This window comes from Cetorhinus maximus, chromosome 5, assembly GCF_964194155.1.
Source record: "Cetorhinus maximus chromosome 5, sCetMax3.hap1.1, whole genome shotgun sequence".
Lineage (NCBI taxonomy): Eukaryota > Metazoa > Chordata > Chondrichthyes > Lamniformes > Cetorhinidae > Cetorhinus > Cetorhinus maximus.
In genome coordinates, this window is record NC_135883.1 from 168,561,610 (window position 1) to 168,585,118 (window position 23,509).

The 23,509-nt window shown below is 44.7% G+C and overlaps 1 protein-coding gene across 1 annotated transcript in view; it reads right to left on the reverse strand.

The window, feature by feature from the left end:
• LOC144681151 (dynein axonemal heavy chain 8-like) overlaps window positions 1-23,509 on the reverse strand; it is a 1,659,468-nt gene that overhangs the window by 1,323,590 nt on the left and 312,369 nt on the right. Inside the window, exons 13-14 of the mRNA XM_078542878.1 lie at window positions 12,330-12,449; window positions 1,005-1,140 (exon numbers count right to left, since the gene is read on the reverse strand). Coding sequence (XP_078399004.1) covers window positions 1,005-1,140; window positions 12,330-12,449 — 256 coding nt within the window. The remainder of the gene's footprint in view (window positions 1-1,004; window positions 1,141-12,329; window positions 12,450-23,509) is intronic.

A 23,509-nucleotide genomic window follows, 5' to 3' on the forward strand; every position in this document is an offset into this window, starting at 1 on the left:
TCCTGCGCTGGGCGGCTGTCCTCTTTTGCATGGTGTTGGCGATGACCACCACTGCTACCACCTCCCATGCTGGATTGGTGACCTTGCCTGTTGATCTTTGCCCAGAGTGGGGTAGAGGACTTCACGGCAGGCCTCCACTGTGCCTAGTAAATGCTCGAGGGAGGTGTCGCTAAATCTGGGGGCAGTATGTTTCCCTGCTTTTGGAGCAATCAGTTCCCAACAGCTTCCAATCCCTTGAAGAGTGCTAGCTCTGTGCAGGGGTGGCCTAAATATGGCACCCACTGAAGGCCTAAGGTGATGGTGGGATGGGCGAATCAGAGACCACCCAGCCAGTGACCTGGTATAAACAAAAATACCTGGAAAAACTCAGCAGGTCTGACAGCATCTGCGGAGAGGGATACGGTTGACGTTTTGAGTCCATATGACCCTTCATCAGAACTAAAGAAAATAGAAAGTGACCTGGCGTGTTTCCCAGGAATGCATAATTAATGAGATGGAAATAGGATGACAATAACAGCATGAAAAGCCGCCATTACAGCCGGCGGATAAAACGTCCTTTTTCCCACATGCTACTGCACTCAGTATAAATCTGGGACCATTCTGCCCATAGTTTTATATAAATTGGGAATTCATGCAGTCTCCCACATGGTCAATCAAACACAAAAAATGCAGGTGGGTTTGTGAACACCAAAAGCATGAACCATGTTTTAGCCTGATTGCAGAATTATTGCTCAACATCCTTCCACCCAAAAAAAATGCAATTTCACAGAATTTGCACCTTGGCTAAAAGGCTTTGTATCACAAAATACTGATAAAATACTGGATAGATTTTACAAATTTTATTAAATGGAAAATAATGACATGTATACTAAACTTCACTGCCAAATTCACAGTACGCACTCCTGTCACAAAAGACCTGGCACTATATTGCTCATTTGCAAACTTAGCTCACAATTTATCAAAATACAGTAGCACATGGTTGTTAAAACGAATCATGTACTTACAGTATTGTACAGTTGAAATTTCTTTTGTCCAGGCCTTATGATGCAACACTTCAAACTTCACCAATACATAAGCAACTTTGTTGTACATTCGCACAATGGACATTCCCTGTGGACTTTTCAGAATGTCAGAATTTTTCTGAAATAAAAAGGAGCACTTCCATGTGCAAAAATGTTTCCATGTGCGTATCGTGTCACTTATGTAGGAAACCATACATAACCAAAATAACATTTAAAACATAAATATAGAAAACATGATGAAAGATACTTTTGAGCCTCTTCTACAATGGAAAGACCGAATGCAGATTGGGTTATCCCTTTGCAAAACACCCACATTGAGTAATAAGCATGAATCTGAATTTCTGGTTGATTGTCATTTTAATTTCATGTCCCACTCCCACTGACTCCCTCCTGGACTATTTCAATCAGTAGCTTAACGAACAGCATTTTGCAACTTTTCACACTCAATACTGAGTTTAACAATTTCAGAACATAATTACCACTTCCATATTTTTGGACACCAGGTGCTGGAACTAGATACAGGGTGGAATTTTACGGCCAGGTCGTAAAATGTGACGAGTTCTTCAAAAGTCCTTTGACTTCGGCATACTGGAAAACCCCGCTGGTGAGAGAGGCTATAGAATTCCATCCATAGTTATTCACAACTCCTCCAGACCCATCTTTTGTGTTCTTACTTGTCTCCAGTATCCAGTGACTTCAACCATTTCTTGATATTAGGTGGAGTGAATTGAATTGGCTGAAAACTGGCATCTATGATGCTGGGGACCTCCAAAGGAGGCCAAGGTGGATCATTCACTGGGCACTTTGTGTAGCAGTGTGCACCATCTAATGCACTGCAGGAACTCACCAAGGCTCCTTAGACAGCACCTTCCAAACCCACAACCGCTACCATCTAGAAGGACAAGGGCAGCAGACATATGGGAACACCACCAAATGCCCCTCCAAGCTACTCACAAACCCGACTTGGAAATATGTCACTGTTCCTTCATTGTCAGGGGTCAAAATTCTGGAACTCTAACAGCACTGTGGGTGTACCTACACCACATGGACTGCAGCAGTTCAAGAAGGCAGCTCACCACCACCTTCTCAAGGGCAATTAGGGATGGGCAATAAATCTGGCCTAGCAAGGGACATCCATATCCCATGAATGAATACGAAAAAAAAACAAAAGCAAGAAAATTCTGATAAACCTGAACAAAACACTGATTTGGCTCAAGTGCAGTATTATGACCAGTTCTGGGAACCACACTTTAAGAAGGATGTGAAGGCATTAGAGAGCATACAGAAATGATTGATGAGAATGGTTCCAGGGATGAGGAACTTAGGTGACATGGTGAGAAGCTCGGGCTGTTGCCCTTAGAAAATGAAGGTTAAAGAAAGTGGACAAATCTCCAGGTCCAGATGATTTGTGTCCCAGACTGCTAAGGGAGGCAAGGGAGGAGATCGCAGGGGCTCTGACCCAAATTTTTAATTCCTCTCTGGCCACGGGGGAGGTGCCAGAGGACTGGAGAACAGCTAATGTGGTTCCGCTATTTAAGAAGGGTTGTAGAGATTAGCGAGGGAACTACAGACCAGTGAGTCTCACGTCAGTGGTAGGTAAACTATTGGAGAAAATTCTGAAGGAGAAAATATATCTCCACTTGGAGAGGCAAGGTTTGATCAGGGCTAGTCAGCATGGCTTTGTCATAGGGAGGTCATGCCTAACAAATTTGATTGAATTTTTTGAGGAGGTGACCAGGTGTGTCGATGAGGATAATGCAGTTGATGTAGTATATATGGATTTCAGCAAAGCCTTTGACAAGGGAGACTTATGAAGAAGGGAAATGCACATGGGATACAGGGTAATTTGATAAAGCAGTTTCAAAATTGCCTTAGTTGTAGGAGACAGAGGGTGATGACAGAATGCTGCTTTAGTGACTGGAAGCCTGTGTCCAGTGGCGTACCACAGGGATCTGTGCTGGGTCCCCTATTATTCGTTATTTATATAAATGACATAGGTGACTATGTGGGGGGTAGGATTAGTAAGCTTGTGGATGACACAAAGATTGGCCGGGTGGTTAACAGTGAGGTTGAGTATCTTGGGCTACAGGAAGATATAGATGGGATGGTCAAATGGGCAGATAAGTGGCAGATGGAATTTAACCCTGAAAATTGAGATGATACACTTTGGAAGGAGTACTTCGACAAGGAAGTATTCAATGAACAGCATGACACTTGGAAGTTCTGAGGAACAAAGGGACCTTGGCGTGTGTGTCCATAGATCTCTAAAGGTGGAGGGGCATGTTAGTGGGGTGGTGAAAAAGGCATTTGGGACAGTTGCCTTTATCAATCGAGGCATAGATTACAAAAATAGGGAGGTCATGTTGGAGTTGTATAGAACCTTGGTGAGGCCACAGCTGGAGAACTGTGTGCAGTTCTGGTCGCCACGTTATAGGAAGGATGTGATTGCACTGGAGGGGGTGCAGAGGAGATTCACCAGGATGTTGCCTACGATGAAACATCTAAGTTATGAAGAGAGGCTGGATGGACTTGGGTTGTGTTCGTTGGAGCAGAGAAGACTGAGGGGCGACCTGATCGAGGTGTACAAGATTATGAGGGGCATGGACAGGGTGGAAAGGGAGCAGCTGTTCCCCTTAGTTGAAGGGTCAGTCACAAGGGGGCACAAGTTCAAAGTGAGGGGCAGGAGGTTTGGGGGGATGTGAGGAAAAACCTTTTTACCCAGGGGGTGGTGACTGTCTGGAATGCGCTGCCTGTGAGGTTGCCTCACATCCTTTAAAAAGTACCTGGATGAGCACTTGGCACACCATAACATTCAAGGCTATGGGCCAAGTGCTGGTAAATGGGATTAGGTAGGTAGGTCAAGTGTTTCCCATGTGTCAGTGCAGACTTGACGGGCCGAAGGGCCTCTTCTGCACTGTGTGATTCTGTGATGCACACAGGGTGTCAACATAGTAGCTGAGCTAACTTTATTGATAACAAATTTTTCTAACGTGAACACAGAACTCAGTTTCTGCAAATATATCAAGACAAGTTCCAACATGTGCTATCTGACCTTAATTCCAGGTCAGGTGACCCTGTATATAGTATGGAGTGCCATATATGTATCTAATAGCGGAGTCCACTCCACAATCAATTATTATCGTGACATTTCCCCTTTTTAAAAAAACACTTTTATCTAACTCACGTACAGTCTCTTATCTATTCTTTCTTACTCTGTTTTGATCAGTCTGTTTTGTCTTTTACTCAACTCTGAATCTCTGGTTTTTTCACAATTCTTCTACTGAATGTTCTGAATGGCGACAGAGGTGATTTTGAAGGTCAAAGAGCCTTCTCCAACTCTGTCACTATGACCCCTGGGATACTTTTCAGGACTCTCAGGCTTTGTCTGGTTATCTGTTGCTTCACTGGTGCATTCTGGTTTTGGATCTTCAGCTACACTTTCTGGTTCAAAGCAGGGTTGCTTTTCATTTGATTTCCGTAAGAATTTCCAGTTTCTTATGTAGGGAATGTGTTTACTATGTAAGACCTTAGTTCTCCTGTGAAAACAGCAGGATTCTAGATCCTTCCATGCTGAATCCTCAATCTCTCTAATGTTCAGATCAGGCAAAAGTTGGTTGCCTTGATAAAAGCTCTGTTTCTGCTTCTGCTGTCTTAGTTTGAGCAGATCCTGCGTGCTGTAGCTCACTGGAAATAACAGTTGGGGCACAGTTGGAAGCTTAGTTCGTAGTCTTCTCCCCATCAGGAGCTGTGCTGGAGATGATCCAATGCCCTCTAATGGAGTATTCCTGAAATCCAGCAGAGCCAGGTAGGGGTCTCTTCCATCTGCTTTTGCCACCTTGAACAGGTGTTTTTAAGGTCTACATGGTACGTTCCACCATTCCGTGGAGTGTAGATATTTGGGACTTGGTGTAGTGTGACAAAACTCCCAGTCCTGTGCAAATTTGCGAAACTCAGTGCCTCAGGATTGTGGACCATTACCCGAGATGAGCACTTCAGGCATGCAGTGGCAAGCAAAAATTGATTGAAAATGATTTATTAGTGATGCTACCATTTCTCAGCAACACAGGCTCAAAACTTTGAGTAATGACCTACTGCTAGTTGGTACTCCTGTCAAATGTGAAAAAGTTCACTCCAATTTTCTGTCAGGGGTCTCTCTGGAACACTTGCGGTTGAAGTGGTTCTTTTTGCTGCATCTTACTGTACTTTGTGCACATAGCACATGCATTCACCATTTCCCTGATTTCTCCCATTTCAGGCCAATGCATTACGTCTTGAGCTCTTCTCCTCATGTTTCTATGCCGAGGTGACTTTCATGTATGTGCTGCAGAATTTCTTTCCTCAGTGTTGCAGGAGTTATGATCTTTTCTCTCTTAAAGTATTCCTTCTGCTACATGAAGTTCCTCAAGTTCTAGTACTCTTGTACAGCAGATGGGGCTCCACTCCGATGTGTGGGCGAAATCTGCTGCAGTTTTCTCAGGGTGGCATCGTTCTTGGTCGCTTCCCTTATCTCACCCAGTTTGTTTACAGCCACAGGTAAGTTCTTTGTCAGCATGTGAACCTATGCTTCCATTTCTTTATCCTCTTCATCCGTGATGGGAGGAATGCACGTGACAGAGTGTCTGCAATGTAAATATCCTTAACAAAAACAGAAATACCTGGAAAAACTCAGCAGGTCTGGCAGCATCGGTGGAGAAGAAAAGAGTTGACGTTTCGAGTCCACATGACCCTTCAACAGAACTGAGAGTAGTTAGGAGAGGGGTGAAATATAAGCTGGTTTAAGGTGGGGGGGGGGCGGGGGGAGAGAAGTTGAGGGTGGGGTGGTTGTAGGGACAAGCAAGCAGTGATAGGAGCAGATAATCAAAAGATGTCACAGACAAAAGGATCAAAGAGGTGTTGAAGGTGGTGATATTATCTAAGAAAATGTGCTAATTAAGAATGGATGGCAGGACACTCAAGGTACAGCTCTAGTGGGGGTGGGGTGGAAAGACTGACAAGGTATTAGTTGTAGATTTAAAAATGATGGAAATAGGTGGGAAAAGAAAAATCTATATAAATTATTGAAAAAAACAAAAGGGAGGGGGAAGAAACGGGGTGGGGAGGGGGGGGAGGGAGTTCAAGATCTAAAGTTGTTGAATTCAATATTCAGCCCGGAAGGCTGTAAAGTGCCTAGTCGGAAGATGAGGTGCTGTTCCTCCAGTTTGCGTTGGGCTTCACTGGAACAATGCAGCAAGCCAAGGACAGACATGTGGGCAGGAGAGCAGGGTGGAGTGTTAAAATGGCAAGCGACAGGGAGGTTTGGGTCTTTCTTGCGGATAGACCGCAGGTGTTCTGCAAAGCGGTCGCCCAGTTTGCGTTTGGTCTCTCCAATGTAGAGGAGACCGCATTGGGAGCAACGAATGCAGTAGATTAAGTTAGGGGAAATGCAAGTGAAATGCTGCTTCACTTGAAAGGAGTGTTTGGGCCCTTGGACGGTGAGGAGAGAGGAAGTGAAGGGGCAGGTGTTGCATATTTTGCGTGGGCATGGGGAGGTGCCATAGGTGGGGGTTGAGGAATAGGGGGTGATGGAGGAGTGGACCAGGGTGTCCCGGAGGGAACGATCCCTATGGAATGCCGCCAGGGGGGGTGAAGGGAAGATGTGTTTGGTGGTGGCATCATGCTGGAGTTGGCGGAAATGGCGGAGGATGATCCTTTGAATGCGGAGGCTGGTGGGGTGATAAGTGAGGACAAGGGGGACCCTATCATGTTTCTGGGAGGGAGGAGAAGGCGTGAGGGCGGATGCGTGGGAGATGGGCCGGACACGGTTGAGGGCCCTGTCAACGACCGTGGGTGGAAAACCTCGGTTAAAGAAGAAGGAGGACATGTCAGAGGAAATGTTAAATATCCTTGCCTGTTTTGTATTTAACTTTGGCCTGGTACTTCTGCAGATGCATTCATAATCTTTGATTCTTGGTGGTGTTCAGTTCAGAGGCTTTTTAAGGATAACTTCCAAAGGTTTATGATCAATCTCCACATCTTTGCCATAGACAAACTGGTGGAAGTATTCTAGGCCAAACACAAATGCTAGCATTTCTTACTCTATTTGGGCATATTGCTGTTGTGTTTCAGTCATTGCCTTTGAAGCGTACGCCACTAATGCCTCATTTTGCAAAAAGACAGCTCCCAGGCTAGTTATTTTTTGAAGCGTCCACTGAGATCTTGACTGGCTGACTGACATTGTAATACTTTAGCACTGGTGCCTGGGTCAGTGTTCTCTTCAGACTGGTCAAAGCTTCCTGGTGACTTTGTTCCCAGTGCCATTCCACATCATTTTATAAAAGTTCTTTGGAGATGCTGTCAGTTCTGACATGTTCGAAATGAATTTCCCAAGATCGGTCACCATTCCCAAAAACCTCTCCAAGTCTTTATTGCATTCTTGGGATGGCATGTTCACGACTGCTTCGATTTTACTCGGGTCTGGCTTCAGTCCCTCACTTGTAAGTACATGTCCCAATTACTTGGGCCAAAATTTTCCATTGGCGGGCGGGCGGAGGAGTGGCCACAGGAGGGCGCGGACCCAATCAGCGCCCGCAGTCAGGGTCGCGCCGCCATTTTGCATGTGCTGGCCAATTAAGGTCCGCCCAGCGGATTTCTGTCACCCGTGAATAGCGGGAGTGTGCGGCGGGCATGCGTAGACTGCCGGGTCCAATGGCGACCCGGCAGTCTGTTGAAAGGAAGGCCAGGCAGCCTCCTGTAGGCTGCTCACAATGGCCACGTCGAGATCACACCGCAGGGGCTCTTCTGAGCAGGGCACGCTGGAGGAGCAGGGCAGGCTGCGGGGTCTGCCACAGGAGCAGGGCAGGCTGCAGGGTAGGCCAGCGGGGGGGCCAATTTTTCTGATGACTGCCTTGCTGCCCTCCTCGAGGAGGTGGCAGCACAGCGGGGGATGTTGGTCCCCCAGGACGGGAGGAGGAGGCCCCCCCACATGACCAAACGTGCATGGGAGGAGGTGGCGGAGGTGGTGAGCTCCCGCGATGTGGTGCGGCTCACATGGATCCAGTGTTGTAAGCGCTCCAATACTTTGTTGCGCTCTGGAAGGGTGAGTACCATGTTGGCATTGGGCATTTAACCCACCAGGTAGCCTTAGCCTTTGAGGGCCCCCCCGCCTAAGTCTTACTGTTGTGACTGCATTGAATCATGTTGCGCATTTATCGTATGCTGGGTGGACAAGCAGGTAGTGCCCATGCTTACATCAGTCTGAGTGGTTCATGAGAAAATGAGTTCTCCCCCACACCATGTGTTGCTCTTAGCCGCACATGACTAGTCTGGGGGCAACCCGCAAGAGATGCAGCTAGGTGCATACTCAGAACTCCAACACATGCCCTATTCACAGTGATGAGATTGTGGAAGGGGAGCCTCAAGGTCTCATGGCCAAGAGCCATCTGCTGTCCTCGACGCTGCACGTAGTTGTGCCTCCTTGCTATGGGAGCTAAGACCATGTGTTTCCTAAAGTGATGGACGCAGAATGTGTCCAAAGTGGCCTTTGGGGGGAGGTTGGGAGCAGGCGTACTATCTTTGTGTGACTGATCAGCAGCAGCGGGGAGAGGAGGCACTGGAGGCCTGAGATGGGCCACCGTGGTTGGGGTGCGGCATGTGCATGCAGAGTCCATGTGCGATTAGCCACAATGAATGATCTTCTCTGTTTTTCAGAAGAATGTCGCAATGCATGTGAGCGTTCGCATACAGGAGGCGGCCAGGCCCAACTCATGATTTTAAGCCGCTTCCAGCAGGAGGCCCTGGGGCTTGAGAGGCGCCATGCGCCCAGGTCCACTGGTGTCGATGAAGCTGGGGTGGAACGGCCAGCTAGTTGAGGTCAACAGTGACATCGGCTCTGTCTTCCCACCATCCATAGCACTGATGATTGATTGATTTGTTATTGTTGCAACATTGCTCATTCACAGACTGATAGAGCCAGAGGTGTGGGCCATAGACAAAGGTCCTTCGGCCCTTCGAAGATGCATGTGTCAAGCACCTTCCAAAGTCGCCTTATCCCATTTCTGACCACTATCCCCATGGCCTTGTATGCCATGGCATCGCAACTGCACGTCCAAACACTTATTACATGTTAGGAGGGTTTCTGCGTCCACCATCCTTTCAGGCAGTGTGTTCCACATTACTGTGTGGAAAGGTTGCTCATCACCTGTCAACCTCATACCCCTTACCTTAAATCAATGCCACCAGGTTACTCATCCCTCCACCAAGGGGAAAATTTCCTTTCTGTCGACTCTATCTATGCCCCTCATAATGTTATAAACCTCAATAATGTCACCCCTCAATCTCCTCTGCTCCAGGGGAAATAACCCTAGTCTATGCTATGTCTCCTCATAAGTCAAACTCTCCAGTACAGCCAGCATCCTGGTCAATGACCTCTGCACTCTCTCCACTCCAATCACATCCTTAACGTGAACCACATCTCACAATTGCAAGCAGAACTATAGCTGTGGCCTAGGCAGCATTCTCTGCACTTGCAACATGACCTCCCTGTTACTATATTCTATTCCTCGGCTAATAAAGGCAAGTATGGCATTTACCTTCTTAAACGCCTTATGTACCTGTCCCGCTACCTTAACGGGCCTGTCAACATCCCCAGCAAGGTCCTTCTGATCCTCCTTAATTTCCACGGTCCTACCATTCCTCGTGTATTCCCGTACCTTGTTTCTCCTGCCCAAGTGCATCACCTCACACCTATCCACATAACATTCCATTTGGCATTCCTTAGGCCATCTGACCAGCCCGTTTGTATCCACCTGTAATGTTAAGGTCTCCTCCTGACTATTTCCCACCCCAGCAATATTTGTCTCCATAGGTTCTGGAAGGTTGAGTGCATAATGAGCCAGGGGGAAAGGGATGAAGTGTCTCACTGTGTGCCCCGCTAACTGATCTACTGTCCTAGTTGTTAATTTCAGCATCATCAGTTTAAAACCATGGCTGAGGGTGCCTGGCTCCTTTGTTCTGCACTTGTATGTTTTACATACGTGTCATGAGTGTCTGAGTGGATATTGAAGTTTATGTCCAAAGCCCTTGGTTGCAGCTGATGAAGTGGCAGATGTAGCACTTAAGTGCCGAGTATGGAAGCGCCAAGCAAGGCTGGTCCTCCTGATCCATTTGTGTGGAGCTAGCTGAAGGTTCATTGGATTAAATTCTCCCGGGTGTCCCTGCCTCCTTGGTGTAGTCCCGGATCAGCGTTTAGCCCCTCATCATTCCCCTGTGCTTCCTCATCCTCAGAATCAGTGCTGGACTCATCGTGTGTAGCCGCATGCACTGCGTCAGTGTCTTTGTCGTCCACTGCGTCCCCCTTTCTAGTGCTAGATTGTGGACCACAGCAAGCAACCACTCTCACCGAGACACGATCTGGGGGGTAACTGGAGTGCGCCCTCTGAGCGGTCCAGGCATTGGAAGCGCATCTTGAGAAGACTGATGGCTCTCTCCACCACAGCCCTTGTGGAGGCGTGGCTCCTATTTTAGCGCTGCTCAGCTTCTAAAATTGGATGGCGGAGATGAACCACCTTCTGAGGGGAAAGCCCTTGTCACCCAGCAACCATCCATCAAGCCGAGCCGAAGCACTGAAGAGCCCGGCACCTAGGAGCGTCTGAGGATGTAGGCGTCATGGGAGCTGCCTGGGTACCTGGCACAGACTTGTAGAATCAGCATCCTGTGATCACACACTATCTGCATGTTCATGGAGTGGAATCCCTTTCTGTTGACGAAGGCACCGGTCTCACCTGCTGGCTCCTTGATGGCCACATGTGTACAGCCTATTGCACCCTAGACGAGAGGGAAGCCAGCAATCGTTGCGAAGCCTCTGGCTTGCTGTGTTTGGCTTGCCTGGTCCCAGCGGAAGTCAATGAATATGAATGCCCATCTGAAAAGAGCGTCTGTAACCTGCTTGACACAAGTGTGCACAGCTGATTGGGAGACACCATAAAGATCATCCACCGAGCCCTGAGTGTCGCGATTCCGCAAATCATTCTATCTCGGATGAGTGATTCTTCAAGCTCTCCAAATTCACACCACTTAGCTCATTTTTTTCAGCTCAGTTATGTACTGACTAATGTTGTCACTGCCTTGCATGCATGTAAAAAGTCAGTATCTTTCATGTTTTTCTTAGGGCTGCAGTGGGCTTTGAATTTTTCCATTATTTCTTTCAAGTCATTTTGTTCATCATCACTTTCAAACATGAATGTGTCAAAGGCTTCTAGGGCTTCTTCCCCTGCTACGTGAAGAAAGATGGAAGACTGTACCCGAGGGTCTTTTTAATTACTGCCCACTGCTGTGAGGTACAGCTTGAATTGCTGCCGGAACCACTTCCAGTTTTCGGTGAAACTGAGCTCTGTCGGTGGTTTCCAGAATCTCCATTGTTGCATTTAGTTTACTTTTGTCTTTTTGTTTCAATGATGCACACAGGTTGTCGACATTGTGGCTGAGCTAACTTTATTGATAACAAATTTTCCTAACATATTTGCAGTAACTGAATTCTTTCAAGGCAGGTTCCAACATGTGCTATCTGACCGTCAACTCCAAGGTCGGGTGACCCCTAATGGAGAGTATCATATAGTATCTAATAGTGGAATCCACTACCACAATCAACTATTAGCATGACAACAGCAACCAGGGTCAGTTTTAAGGACTTCCAGGGCAACTCCCTCCCGACAGTTTACCACTGACAGGATGGCACATCTGGTGGTTCTGTAGCCAGTGGGACAGGACATACCCAGGGATGGTGGTGCAGGAGTTTGGGGCATTGGCTCTATGGTATGATTCGGTGAGTATCTGTGGGCCACTGTCCCAATTTGGACACAAGTTCCCAGATGTTAGTAAGGAGGACTTTGTGGAGTTGACTAGGCATGGTTTTCCTTTGTCATTCTTGTGTCTTGGTCGATTCCCAGTGGCCCATCTGCTTTTATTCTTATTCACCTTTTCTGTAACAGTGTACTCCAACTGTGGCTTGCTATGCAAATTCAGAGGGCATTAACGCTTTGGATCTGGAGTCAAATGTAGACCAGACCGAGTAAGCATTGCAACTTTCCTTTCCTAAAGGACATTAATGAACAAGATGTGTCCAATCCCCAAATCACTGTGATGTAAGATGTGAGTTAACATTAGGTTACAGTGATACCTTGATGAACAACGCAACTGCAATTCAATGGCAAGGAATCGTAAGAACCCCAGAATTCAAGGCTTGAACTTTGGAATCAAGCAAGAAAAAAGAATAATTTTTTTTAAAAATTCAATTCTATTACTGTTAAATCATTACATAATAGAATGACTTACATAGAAATAGTCTATGGGCTCAAATATGCGTCTGAAGAGCTGTCTCACCCACAGTATCTTTCCAGCTATAGGAGGCATGTTTCTAGCAAGGGGTGGATTTTCTTTACAAATCTGGTAATGCTGTACAAGACAAGCAGAATTATAAAATGAACAAGTCAGACAACAAATTGATAGCTAAAATAGTGTATTTTACAATCTACAGTCCAAGATTTGGACAGGAAAAAGCCAAACTGTGGTAAATGGTTTCTCAGACAGGAAGTTGTAGATAGTGGTGTTCCCCCCAAGAGTCAGTGCTAGGACTACTGCTTTTTGAGTATAGAGGACTTGATATTGGAATACAGAATTGGATTCCAAAATTCATTGATGATACCAAACTTTGAGGAATGGCTAACATGGAGGAATGGATGACACAATTCGACTGAAACAGGACATAGATTGGCAAGCTGAATGAGCAGACAAGTGGCAAAAAAACCAATACCTAGAAGTGTGAGGTGATGCATTTTCAAGAAGGGATAGGGAGAGGCAAATTGACTGAATAGCACAGTTCTAAAGAGTGTGCAGGGGCACAGGGACCTAGGGTTTATGTGCATAGACCACTGAAGGTAGCAGGACATATTGAGAGAGTGGTTAGCAAAGCATATAAGAACTTGGGCTTTATAAATAGAGATTGTTGGGGAAAACATATCTTCAAGAACTATATTTCCTTAAAATTTGGAAGGACATTGCATTCTTTGGACAATTAGGAACTGACTTGGAATGTTTTTTTAAAAGATCATGGGCAAAATTTTGCCGTCAGCGAGCATGGGGCAGGGGCGCAGCAAAATCAGCTGCGGGCCTGCCGACCTGTCAATGGCCAACTGAGGCCATTGACAGGATCATTTAAACAATTAAAGGACCTGCCCGTCCAACGTTAACCCGGCGGCAAATAGAAAGAACATGAAACCTCATCCAGTGGCGGGATGAGGTTTCATGCAGGGTGTTAAAAATTTTGATAAAGTTAATCTGTAAATTATGAACATGTCCCATCTCATATGACATTGTCACATGAGGGGGACATGTTAGGGAATTTTAAAAAATATTTTTAATATTGTTCAAAGTGGAAGCGATCTCCCGGAGGCTGCACTTAGCCTTAGGGAGATGTGCGCTCTTTTGTGCGCATGCACGAAAGAGCGCACTCTTACTTTCAGGGAATCCCCCCCCCCCCCCGCCTGCACAGGAAGCGCATAGCGCTTCCTGCCAGACGTCACGCTGGACGGGCCTTAATTGGCCCGCCCACGTAAAATGGCGGCACGGCCCGCTTCTCCAGCAGGGATTGGCTCCCCTCCCACCGGAGATTGGGTTGGGCCGTTGGACAGGCAGAAAATTCTGCCCCATAAGCTCACCTTGGACAATAAGCTCACCTTGGCCTTTTCCAAGAAATTACATGACTTCAGCTAAATGACCAGCATGGCACTTGAGGAGGAGAGTGGGGAGGAGAGTTATTTGCTTATTTAAGCCACAATTACTTTAATTGTTCGGGGTGGGGGGGGAATTAAAGGCAAAGGCCCTACTGATTTATTACAAATCGCCTGATGGAGATGAGTTTTAGGTTCTGAACTTGTTTTTCTGATATCAGTTGGGAATGAACTGAAGGGGAAATGCTGCCCATCTCACGCTCTCCTTGCCTAGCCTGAACACTGTGTGGTTATCAGTTATCAGTTTCCAGCTAGGAATCCTCATCTCAGTGGAAATTGTCTGTATTTGAAAGCAGAGAGGCTGAAATGAGAAGAAGAGCCCAAGAACCTCCATGCTGAAGCTCCGCAGGTGAGAGCCTCTACTGGGATTGGCGATCCGTCTTTACAGGAGGGAACACCAGATCGACGTTGTCAAATTCTGCAAACTATGGAAAGGGTAAAGTCTTTAACCTCCAATATTTACAGAGACCCTATTTGCTTGTTGTGCGTGCAGGGTTAGATAGTTACACTTCCAGATTACAAATTGTGACTTAACCAGTTGTTGCAACTTGTTTTATACAAGTTTCCTTTATAATAAATCAATCATTGAGTTTATTGAACAAAGCCTGGTTAAAGTCGGGTCTAAGGGTAGTGAAGGTAAACAATTGGCCATTTTGGTGAGTGAATTAAACATTTACACTAATGGTGCAAACTGTAGAGTAGTAGGACTAGATGAACTGCACACTCCTCCCATTCCAGTCATTAGGGATTGAGTACAAAAGCAGGGAGGCAATACTACCTTCGTAACTCCCAGTCTCAGTTTCAAAAAAACAGTATCTATTTCCCTGACTGCACTCTCTTATATTACATTTCTTTTCACTTTCCCAACTTGAATGGGCTCCTATATCATGGTGCTATTCAGTTTATCCTTTCACACTGCAGTCCTTGAGGGCTCCATGAACTTCCCCATCATCAAAAGTCCTCTAACACATTTCTTGGATTACTGAGAGACCACTGGGGATGATGTTAGTTGCTCTGTGAAGCATGAAATTGATGTCATCTCTCCAGTATGATAATATTCATCATCCCACCAATACAACTATGCCAGTGCCCTTGTTGTTGTCTCAAACTCACAGTTTCTCCTTCTACATCACAACTGTTTTGATGATGAACCAGTATAAAAAACTGGTTTGGTCTCAACTGGAGTATATTATATTTAAATCTGGGCATGTGAACCTCCTTCCATCTTTTCTCATCTAAATCTACCATCATAAACATCTATGCCCTTTTGCCTCAAATACTGATCTAGCTACCATTAAATATTGCTGAAAAGAGAGACGTATTGCTGGAGATTTAATTCCAAATTTCAAACTATCACCATAATTTATGCCAGAGGAGAAAAGGGTGCTCATTGTTTTCCAAATCAACTCTAATTGGCCGAGGTGTTGCCATGGAGAACTAAAGACTCCCGAAATTCAAAAAGGGTGGGGAGGCAGAAAGTAGGAAACTATAGACCAGTTAGTTTAACGTCTGTCGTTGGGAAATTGTTGGAATCCATTATTAAAGAAGTAGTACTGGGGCATTTGGAAAGTCAAAATGCAATCCAGCAGAGTCAGCATTGTTTTATGAAGAGTAAATCGTGTTTGACTAATTTGCTAGAGTTCTTTTAAGATGTGACAAACAAAGTGGATAATGGGGATCCTGTAGATATAGTATATCTGGACTTCCAGAAGGCCTTTGATAAAGCGCCGCACAAAAGATTAAAACACAAGATAAGATCACATGGAGTTAGGGGTATTATATTAGCTTGGATAGAGGATTGGCTAACCAACAAAAAAGAGAGAGTCGGGATAAATGGGTCTTTTTCTGGATGGCAAGCTGTAAAAAGTGGGGTGCCACAGGGTTCGGTCCTTGGGCCCCGACTATTTACAATTTATATTAATGACTTGGATTCAGGGATAGAAGGTACTATAGCTAAATTTGCAGATGACACCAAAATAGATGGGAAAGTAAGTTGCAATGAAGAAATAAGAAATTTACAAATGGATATGGACAGGTTAGGTGAATGGGCCAAAATTTGGCAGATGGAGTCTAACGTGGATGAGTGTGAGGTTATCCATTTTGTTCAGAAGAATGAAAAGGCGACTTATTATTTAAATGGAAAGAAACTTCAGAGTGCTTCAGTGCAGAGGGATCTGGGTGTCCTCCTGCATGAATCGCTGAAAGCTAGTATGCAGGTACAGCAGGTAATAAGGAAGGCAAATGGAATTTTGGCATTTATTGCTACAGGATTAGAGTATAAAAATAGGGAAATGTTGTTGCAATTGTACAAGGCATTGGTGAGACCGCACCAGGTTTGGTCCCCTTACTTGTGGAAGGATGTAGTTGCACTGGAGGTGGTTCAGAGGAGGTTCACTAGATTGATTCCAGAGATGCAGGGCTTGTCTTATGAGGAGAGATTGAGCAGTTTAGGCCTATAATCGCTAGAGTTTAGAAGGATGAGAGGATATAAGATGCTAAAAGGGATAGACAAAGTAGATGTGAAGCAGATGTTTCCCCTTCTGGCACATTCTAGAATGAGAGGCCATAGTTTTAAACTAAGGGGTGGTAGATTTAAATCAGAGATGAGGAGGAATTACTTTTCTCAAAGGGTTGTGAATGTGTGGAATTCACTACCTCAGAGTGCAGTGGATGCCGGGATGCTGAATAAATTTAAAGAGGAGATAGGCAAATTTTTAATTAGTAATGGGTTGAAAGGTTATGGGGAGAGTGCGGGAAATTGGAGTTGAGGCCAAAATGAGATCAGCCATGATCATAATGAATGGCAGGGCAGGCTCAAGGGGCTGAATTGATACTCCTTCTCCTAGTCCTTATGTTCTTACCTTCTTATGAAAGTTCCCAGGTAATTCGAAACAAGTTCAGTTTTAATGACACCATGTACGCCCAAAAAGATGGTGTAGTCATGGGATCTCCTCAAGGTCCAGTGCTCCTAATATCTTTTGTCGGATTCCATGAGAAATTTGTTTTTGATGGAATAAAACCTAACCTCCTACCCCATGCATGTTTCTGATACATAGATAATACATTTGCAATCTGCAATTGTGTGTAAAGGTTTCCTTATACACCTTAATACACTCCACACCGTACTCAAAATTCACCCTGTGCTCAAATTCACTTTCCTTAATGTGCGAGTTGAGAAATCTGCCAATGGATTATCTGCTGCTGTCCACTCCAAGCCTACTTTCGCTGGTCAATATACACTTTGGGATTTGAATGGCTCTACACCTGAGAACACTGGCTTCATCAGCAACCTTGTAAATAAGGCCCTAGCCATTTGCTCACCTTGCAGCTTGACACAGAACTAGAGCACATCGAAGCTATCCTGCAGGACAATGGCTATCCTGTTCAGATAATTGTTCACTGTGTATTGCATAAATTCACAAATGAGCCAAGATCACCACTTTTGGGCCTAAAAAGTGCCCGGCCTACCTCAAATTACCCGAGAGGAAAGACAAAGTATCTCCAAAATGTGAGAAGTAGATTAAGCATGCCTTTTCACGTTGCAACTATGCTGTGGCTATGTGCATGGTATTTTCCACAGACCTGCATCAGATGCACTGCAGCGGTTTAAGACCACATTCTCAAGGGATATTATGGAAGAGCAATGCTGGCATTAAGCATGTCCAGAGAAAAAGTTGCCGGCCTAAAAGGAAAGGGCAGAGGAGTGGGAAGAACTAAATTGTTCTTGAAGAGACCTGGCACAGGCACGATGAACTGAATAGCCCCTATAGTAATTATGGTTTTATTTAGTGCGTAATGTACCTTTAAGAATAATACTTGTTTGGAAAGATCACATGATCTGTAGTAACCAATAGGAGCATAGCTCGGGCTACCTTAGTAGACAGCTTAGAGATGCTGGAGTTGAAAGCAAGTTGCTGCTGAGTATGTTGTAAATAAACTTAATGTTTCCACTTAAGATGTGCCTGAAGTTCAACTCTATGACTAATAGTACAACTCGGCCACCCTACAACAAACTGGTGACAAGGATAAAACAGGATTGAGCAGAAGAAATCAACTTAAAATGAAATCGGCACTGAACCTCACCCAGTGATTGTAAATAGTGAGCTCCATTAGAATTAAAGAAGTTATTCTCTCTCAAAATGCCACAATTTGAGAGAATTGATCCTTTTGAACCAGCCAGATGATTGGTCTCAATACACAGAACGCCTCATGTTCTTTTTTTAAGCAAATAAGATTACGGGGGAAGAGAGGAGGCGAGCGATCCTCTTGAGTACTTGTGGGAGCAAAACCTACAGTTTGATTCAAAGTTTGACGGCACCCAGTGCCCCAGATTCAAAGAATTTCGATGAATTGGTGGACCTCATGAAGGATAACTTTCAAGCCAAGCCCTCAGTCACGATGCAGAGGTTCAGGTTTAATTCATGAAATAGAGCCCCGGGTGAGACAATTGCATGTTACATGACAAATTTGAAGCAGCTAATGGAACATTGTGAGTTCGGTACGACACTGAATGACATGCTCATGTTATTTAGGATGTCGTATTAAAGAGGACACTATTCAGAAAATATTATTGTCCGGAGTGAATCTGGATTTCAAGAAAGCGCTAAAGTTAGCGCTGGCCATAGAAAAGCACTAGCCATGGAAAGAGCTGTAAGAGATTCACAAGCAATACAGGGTGTGCAAAATGGCGCTGTCCTCCACATCAGGTGGGAAACCTCAAGCGAAAATGGCGTAAAAAAGTGAGACTCTGCCGAGAAGTGGGAAACAGCCCCTGCTAGCCGAAGAATAAAGAAAAAAAACTTAGCAACAAGATTGAAGGAGAATATCGAAGAATAATTTTACAATCAGTCTTTAGCGATTTTAAAAAATTGAACAGCACTGTTGTCACAGAAATGGAGATATAATGAGTCAGTGCAAAGAAAGATTCAAGCAGGCTTGTAAAGAAAAGAAGAAGCCCAATGAAATCTACAATGCAGAAGAGCCTGAAACAACAAATTCTGACATTTACTCATTGTTTAATCTGAAAGTTGGAAAGACAGAACCAATATTTGTCACAGTGAAAGTAAATAGCAAACCTGTTAAAATGGAAGTAGACAAGGGAGCTTCCACTACAGTAATTGGGGAACATACCTTCAGTTATTTGAATAATGGTGAACATCAATTAAGTTTGGAACAAACAGCTGCCAAGCTAAAAACATATATTCAAGTAAAAGTCATAAGCAGGCTAACTGGTTTCCTTAATGGACAATCGGCAAAACTACCAGCATTGGTATTGAGAGGCAGAGGGCCAAGTCTTCTAGGGCAAAATTGGCTAAGAGAACTCAACCTTGATTGGCCATTGAGATTCCAAAAGGAAGCTGGAAGTGTTCCTGCTTTAGAAAAGGAGTGCGTAAGGACTCAACAACCTGAAGAAATGGAGGCTGTCTTCAGCCCAAACCTGGAAGAACAGCAGAAGAAACTCAGACCCTGCTTGATGACAGGGTTCAAGACAATGTGAGCAACCTTTGCAGTGAAAAAGAAAACCATTTGAAAGACCTTCACACATTACAAGATTACCTCAAGTCAAAGTTTGCACCACTCAAAGTATGAAGAGAAATAGAAAGAATTCAGCACTTCTCTGAATAAACTGAAGAAGACACTAAAATGTTCAATTTTCCAGGAGGCAGCAAACAAATACAAAAAAGAGACAGAAGAGCTGAAGAATCAGCTAAATGAAGCCAAAGAGACTTTGGAAGCAAAAGTGGGAGAATTTTCCAAGAAGCAGACAGATAATTAAGTTTTGGGAGACTTAGCCATTGAGTTCAGACAAGTTGAGCTTGCATCTGAGAGAAGTCTGGCCAATAGTGAAGTCAAAAAGAAGGCCAAGATTAAAGCCTGCGCTAGAAAGAAGAAGGTACGTAGAAAGAAGACACAGAAATACTTACATCGCCTTAATTCTGGCGTAGGCCTGGTAATGAAATCACAAACGCCGATGTCCTTAGTCATTTGCCTTTACAAGAAAATTATGAGCATGTCCTAGTTCCGCAGGAACTTGCTTTACTGTTAAATTTTTAGATTCCTCACCGGTATGTGCTCGACAGATCAGAGACTGGGCAAGCTGGGACCCAGTCCTATCTCAAGTACGAGGACAAGTGCTACATGGTTGGTCACAGGAGCCCGTATCTGATGAAATGAAACCATACTTCAACTGAAGACATGAAATAACCAGTCAGGATGGCATTCTATTGTGGGGAGCACAAGTCATAGTTCCTCCAAAGGGAAGGGAGCCACTTTTAGTTGAACTACATAGTGCCCATCCAGGGATTTCCTGAATGAAGACCATAGCACGCAGCTATTTATGGTGGCCAGGGATGGATGGAAAAATAGACAGTCTGGTAAAGCATTGTGTGCAATATCAGTAACTGCAAAAGTTGCCAGTGATAGCTCCATTACACTCATGGGACTGTCCAGGTAGACCCTGGTGCAGTTACATATTGACTACGTTGGACCTTTCCTGGGAACAATGTTTCTGCTCATTGTCGATGCCCATTCAAAATGGTTGGACGTATGTGAGGTGAAGTCACCAATGTCGAGCGCTAAATTGAGAAACTATGTCAGAGTATTCACGGACTACCAGAAGTAGTCGTTTCCGATAACGGCATGGCATTTACAAGTGCTGAGTTTCAACGGTTTATCAGCCTCAACCGTATCACTCGTAAAAACTGCACCATACCACCTTCCCTCAAATGGACAGGCCAAATGGGCAGTTCAAACATTCAGGGCAGGCATGAAAAAGCTAACTGGTGATTCCTTGGCAACTAAGCTAGCACACTTTCATTTTCATTACAGGGACTACCCCTTGCACAACAGGTGCCACATCCTCGGAGTTATTGTTGAAACGCTGTCTCAAGACGAGATTGAGCTTAATAATGCCGAATTTAGAAGGCAAAGTGGAAAGGAGTTAGGGAAGCCAGAAAACTAGATACAACTGGCATATTCAGAAGAGAGAATCTACTGCGGGAGAGCAGGTATACGTGAAAAACTTTGGGAAAGGACCAAAGAGGTTACCGGATGAAATAAGTGCGGTGACTGGACCTCTATCTTATCACATGGAGGTCAGGCCGGATCATCAGTAAAATATGGATCATTTAAGGAAGAGAGAGACAAATCTTCAAGATATGGTTCCACCAGTGACCATGAGCGGGTCTGCATTTCCTGTTGAAGATACTCAACCCAGGACTGACATGTCTGATATTTCTGTAAGAATTGAGGATACAGAACTGCAAGTGCCCATTGATGTTCAGGCAACTCCGGAAAAGGAGGTCCCTGACAAAGAAACTGAAGCTGTAGAGTTGTGATGTTCCACACGAACCAGGAAACCACCTGTAAGACTGAACTTGCAAATTCCTTACCCAGTGTAAATATTTTGTTGTCTTGAAAAAATATGTACTTGTAAATATAATATGTATAGCTGAGTTAAAGGGGTAGGAATGTAGTAATTATGGTTTTATTTAGTGTGTAATGTACCATTAGGAATAATACTTGTTAGGAAAGATCACATGATCTATAGTAGTGCAGGCTACCTCAGAAGACAGTGTAGAGATACAGTTGGAATTGAAAGCAGACGTGTAGTTGCTGCTGAGTTTGTTGTAAATAATAATATTTCCACTTAAGAAGTGTCTGCAGTTCAACTCTATTACTAATAGTACAACTCGGCCACCTACAACAGCCTCCTTCATTACTTTTACCATTTATTGATGTCACCTTATGTACAAGTGCTTTAAGATATGTCTTCATTTCCCTGAACCAAGATTCCCCTCCACTATGTATGAAAGAGCCCTTGTTCACGTCCAGTCATTTCCCGAATTTCTACTCTCAACCCACCCTTTCACTCCCAGGGTTCCCTTTATCTAAACCTTCTGTCCCACTAGCCTCTGCATTCAACAGGTCACCTCCCCCAGTGCGCTGCCACCACCAAACATGGGCAGGTTTTTCCGGTCAGCGTGTGGGGGCGGGGCCCACTTGCCGACACGTCAAATGAACGGGGATACATCAGGCATGCGTCCCGACATCATCTGGCATCATTTAGACTTTCAGTTCGGCCTATTAAGGCCATTAAAAAACTAATTAACTTGATTGATGGACCTGCTCGTCCAAACTTAGGGTTGGCGGGCAGGCCAGGAACCCAGGCGACCTCGAAAAAAGCATGAAACTTCATCCACGGGCAGGATGAGGTTTCATAAGGGCTTTTAAATTTTTATCAAATGTTTAAATAAAAGTTAAGGGCATATCCCAACTCATGTGACAGTTTCACATGAGGGGACATGCCAGGGAAATTTTTTTATTACCTTTCTGTCAACTTTTGAATCGAAGCCGATCTCCCTGAGGTAGCACTTTGCCTCAGAGTGCACTCCCGGCTGAGGGAATACCCCCGCCCGCACAGGGGGTATTGTATAGCGCTTCCTTGCGGACATCACGCTGGGCGGGCCTTAATTGGCCCGCCCACGTAAAATGGCGGCACCCCCCCCCCACCCTGACCAGGGGCGCTGATCGGAAGGCCGGCCGCTGGCCCCTGCTCCCACATATCCCCCCTCAACGGAGGGAAATTGCTCCCCCACATGTTTCCTCCCTTCGTCTTATGGCATTCACTCTGCTATACGCTGGTCCATTCCTCATTCACCTGTAATTCCTATTTTCATTCCACAGTAGATTCCTGTGCAAGCAGGGAAGATTCAACACCTTCCTTCCTGTCATCCAGGGCCCCAAAAACATAAGAAACAGGAGAAGGACTAGGTCATCCACCCCATCGAGCTTGCTCCACCATTCACAAAGATCATGGCAGATTGCATTGTGGCCTTAAATCCATTTTCCTACCTGCCCCTATATAGCTCTTGACTCCTGCATTGATCAAAAATCTACCTAACTCAGCCTTAAATATATTCAATGACACAACCTCAACTGCTTGTTGCGGGATAGAATTCAAAAGGCTCAAGACCCTCTAAGAGAAGAAATTCCTCTTCATCTCTGTAATGAATTTAATGTACCAGATAGGTTTCTTACAGAGCTGTTTTCGAAGCTACATGCATGAACCAGGTCCACGTTGAGAAAGCTCCAGCCCCAAGATTACCCGCGTTTAGGGCTCATTCGTCAGAACAATCACGGGACCCCAAAAGGCAAGAGGAAAGGTTATACCTTCAATCACTACATTTCATCTCCCTTTAGTCTTTTGTTACATTTCCTAATTACAAAGAATACTTTGTAATCCATAACATATACATATGTACACAGGTCATGTGATTAAAGATTGAGTCTCTGAGGTGGTTTTCTAATTTGGTTAGAGTGGTGTAACTCTACCACTTGAGATTCTCCCCCTGGATCTACATGATTAGGGAGTGCAGCATCAGGGACTTCCTTAGAAAGTGCCAGTTCAAAATGTCTATTCTAGGTCGATCTGTCACCTCAGGGATTAAAGATTTGACATTAATTACAGGCGGATTGGCTGGTTGTTGGAATGTCTCTCTACTCCTTAGATGATCCACATGTTTTCGAACAATCCGGCCTTTCTTAGGAAATAGAAATGGTTTAAGTAAGTTATATTTGTATTTGTGGGTGTTAGGAATGAGTTTTAGCTTTAAAGTTTAAGTTTTATTTGTATGTCTGTATCTGTTTCACTTTAAAAGGCTGCTTGCATTTCTAATGGGAAGTTTATGACCCCTATAAAGTAAAAGTAAATAAACAAGAGTAGAA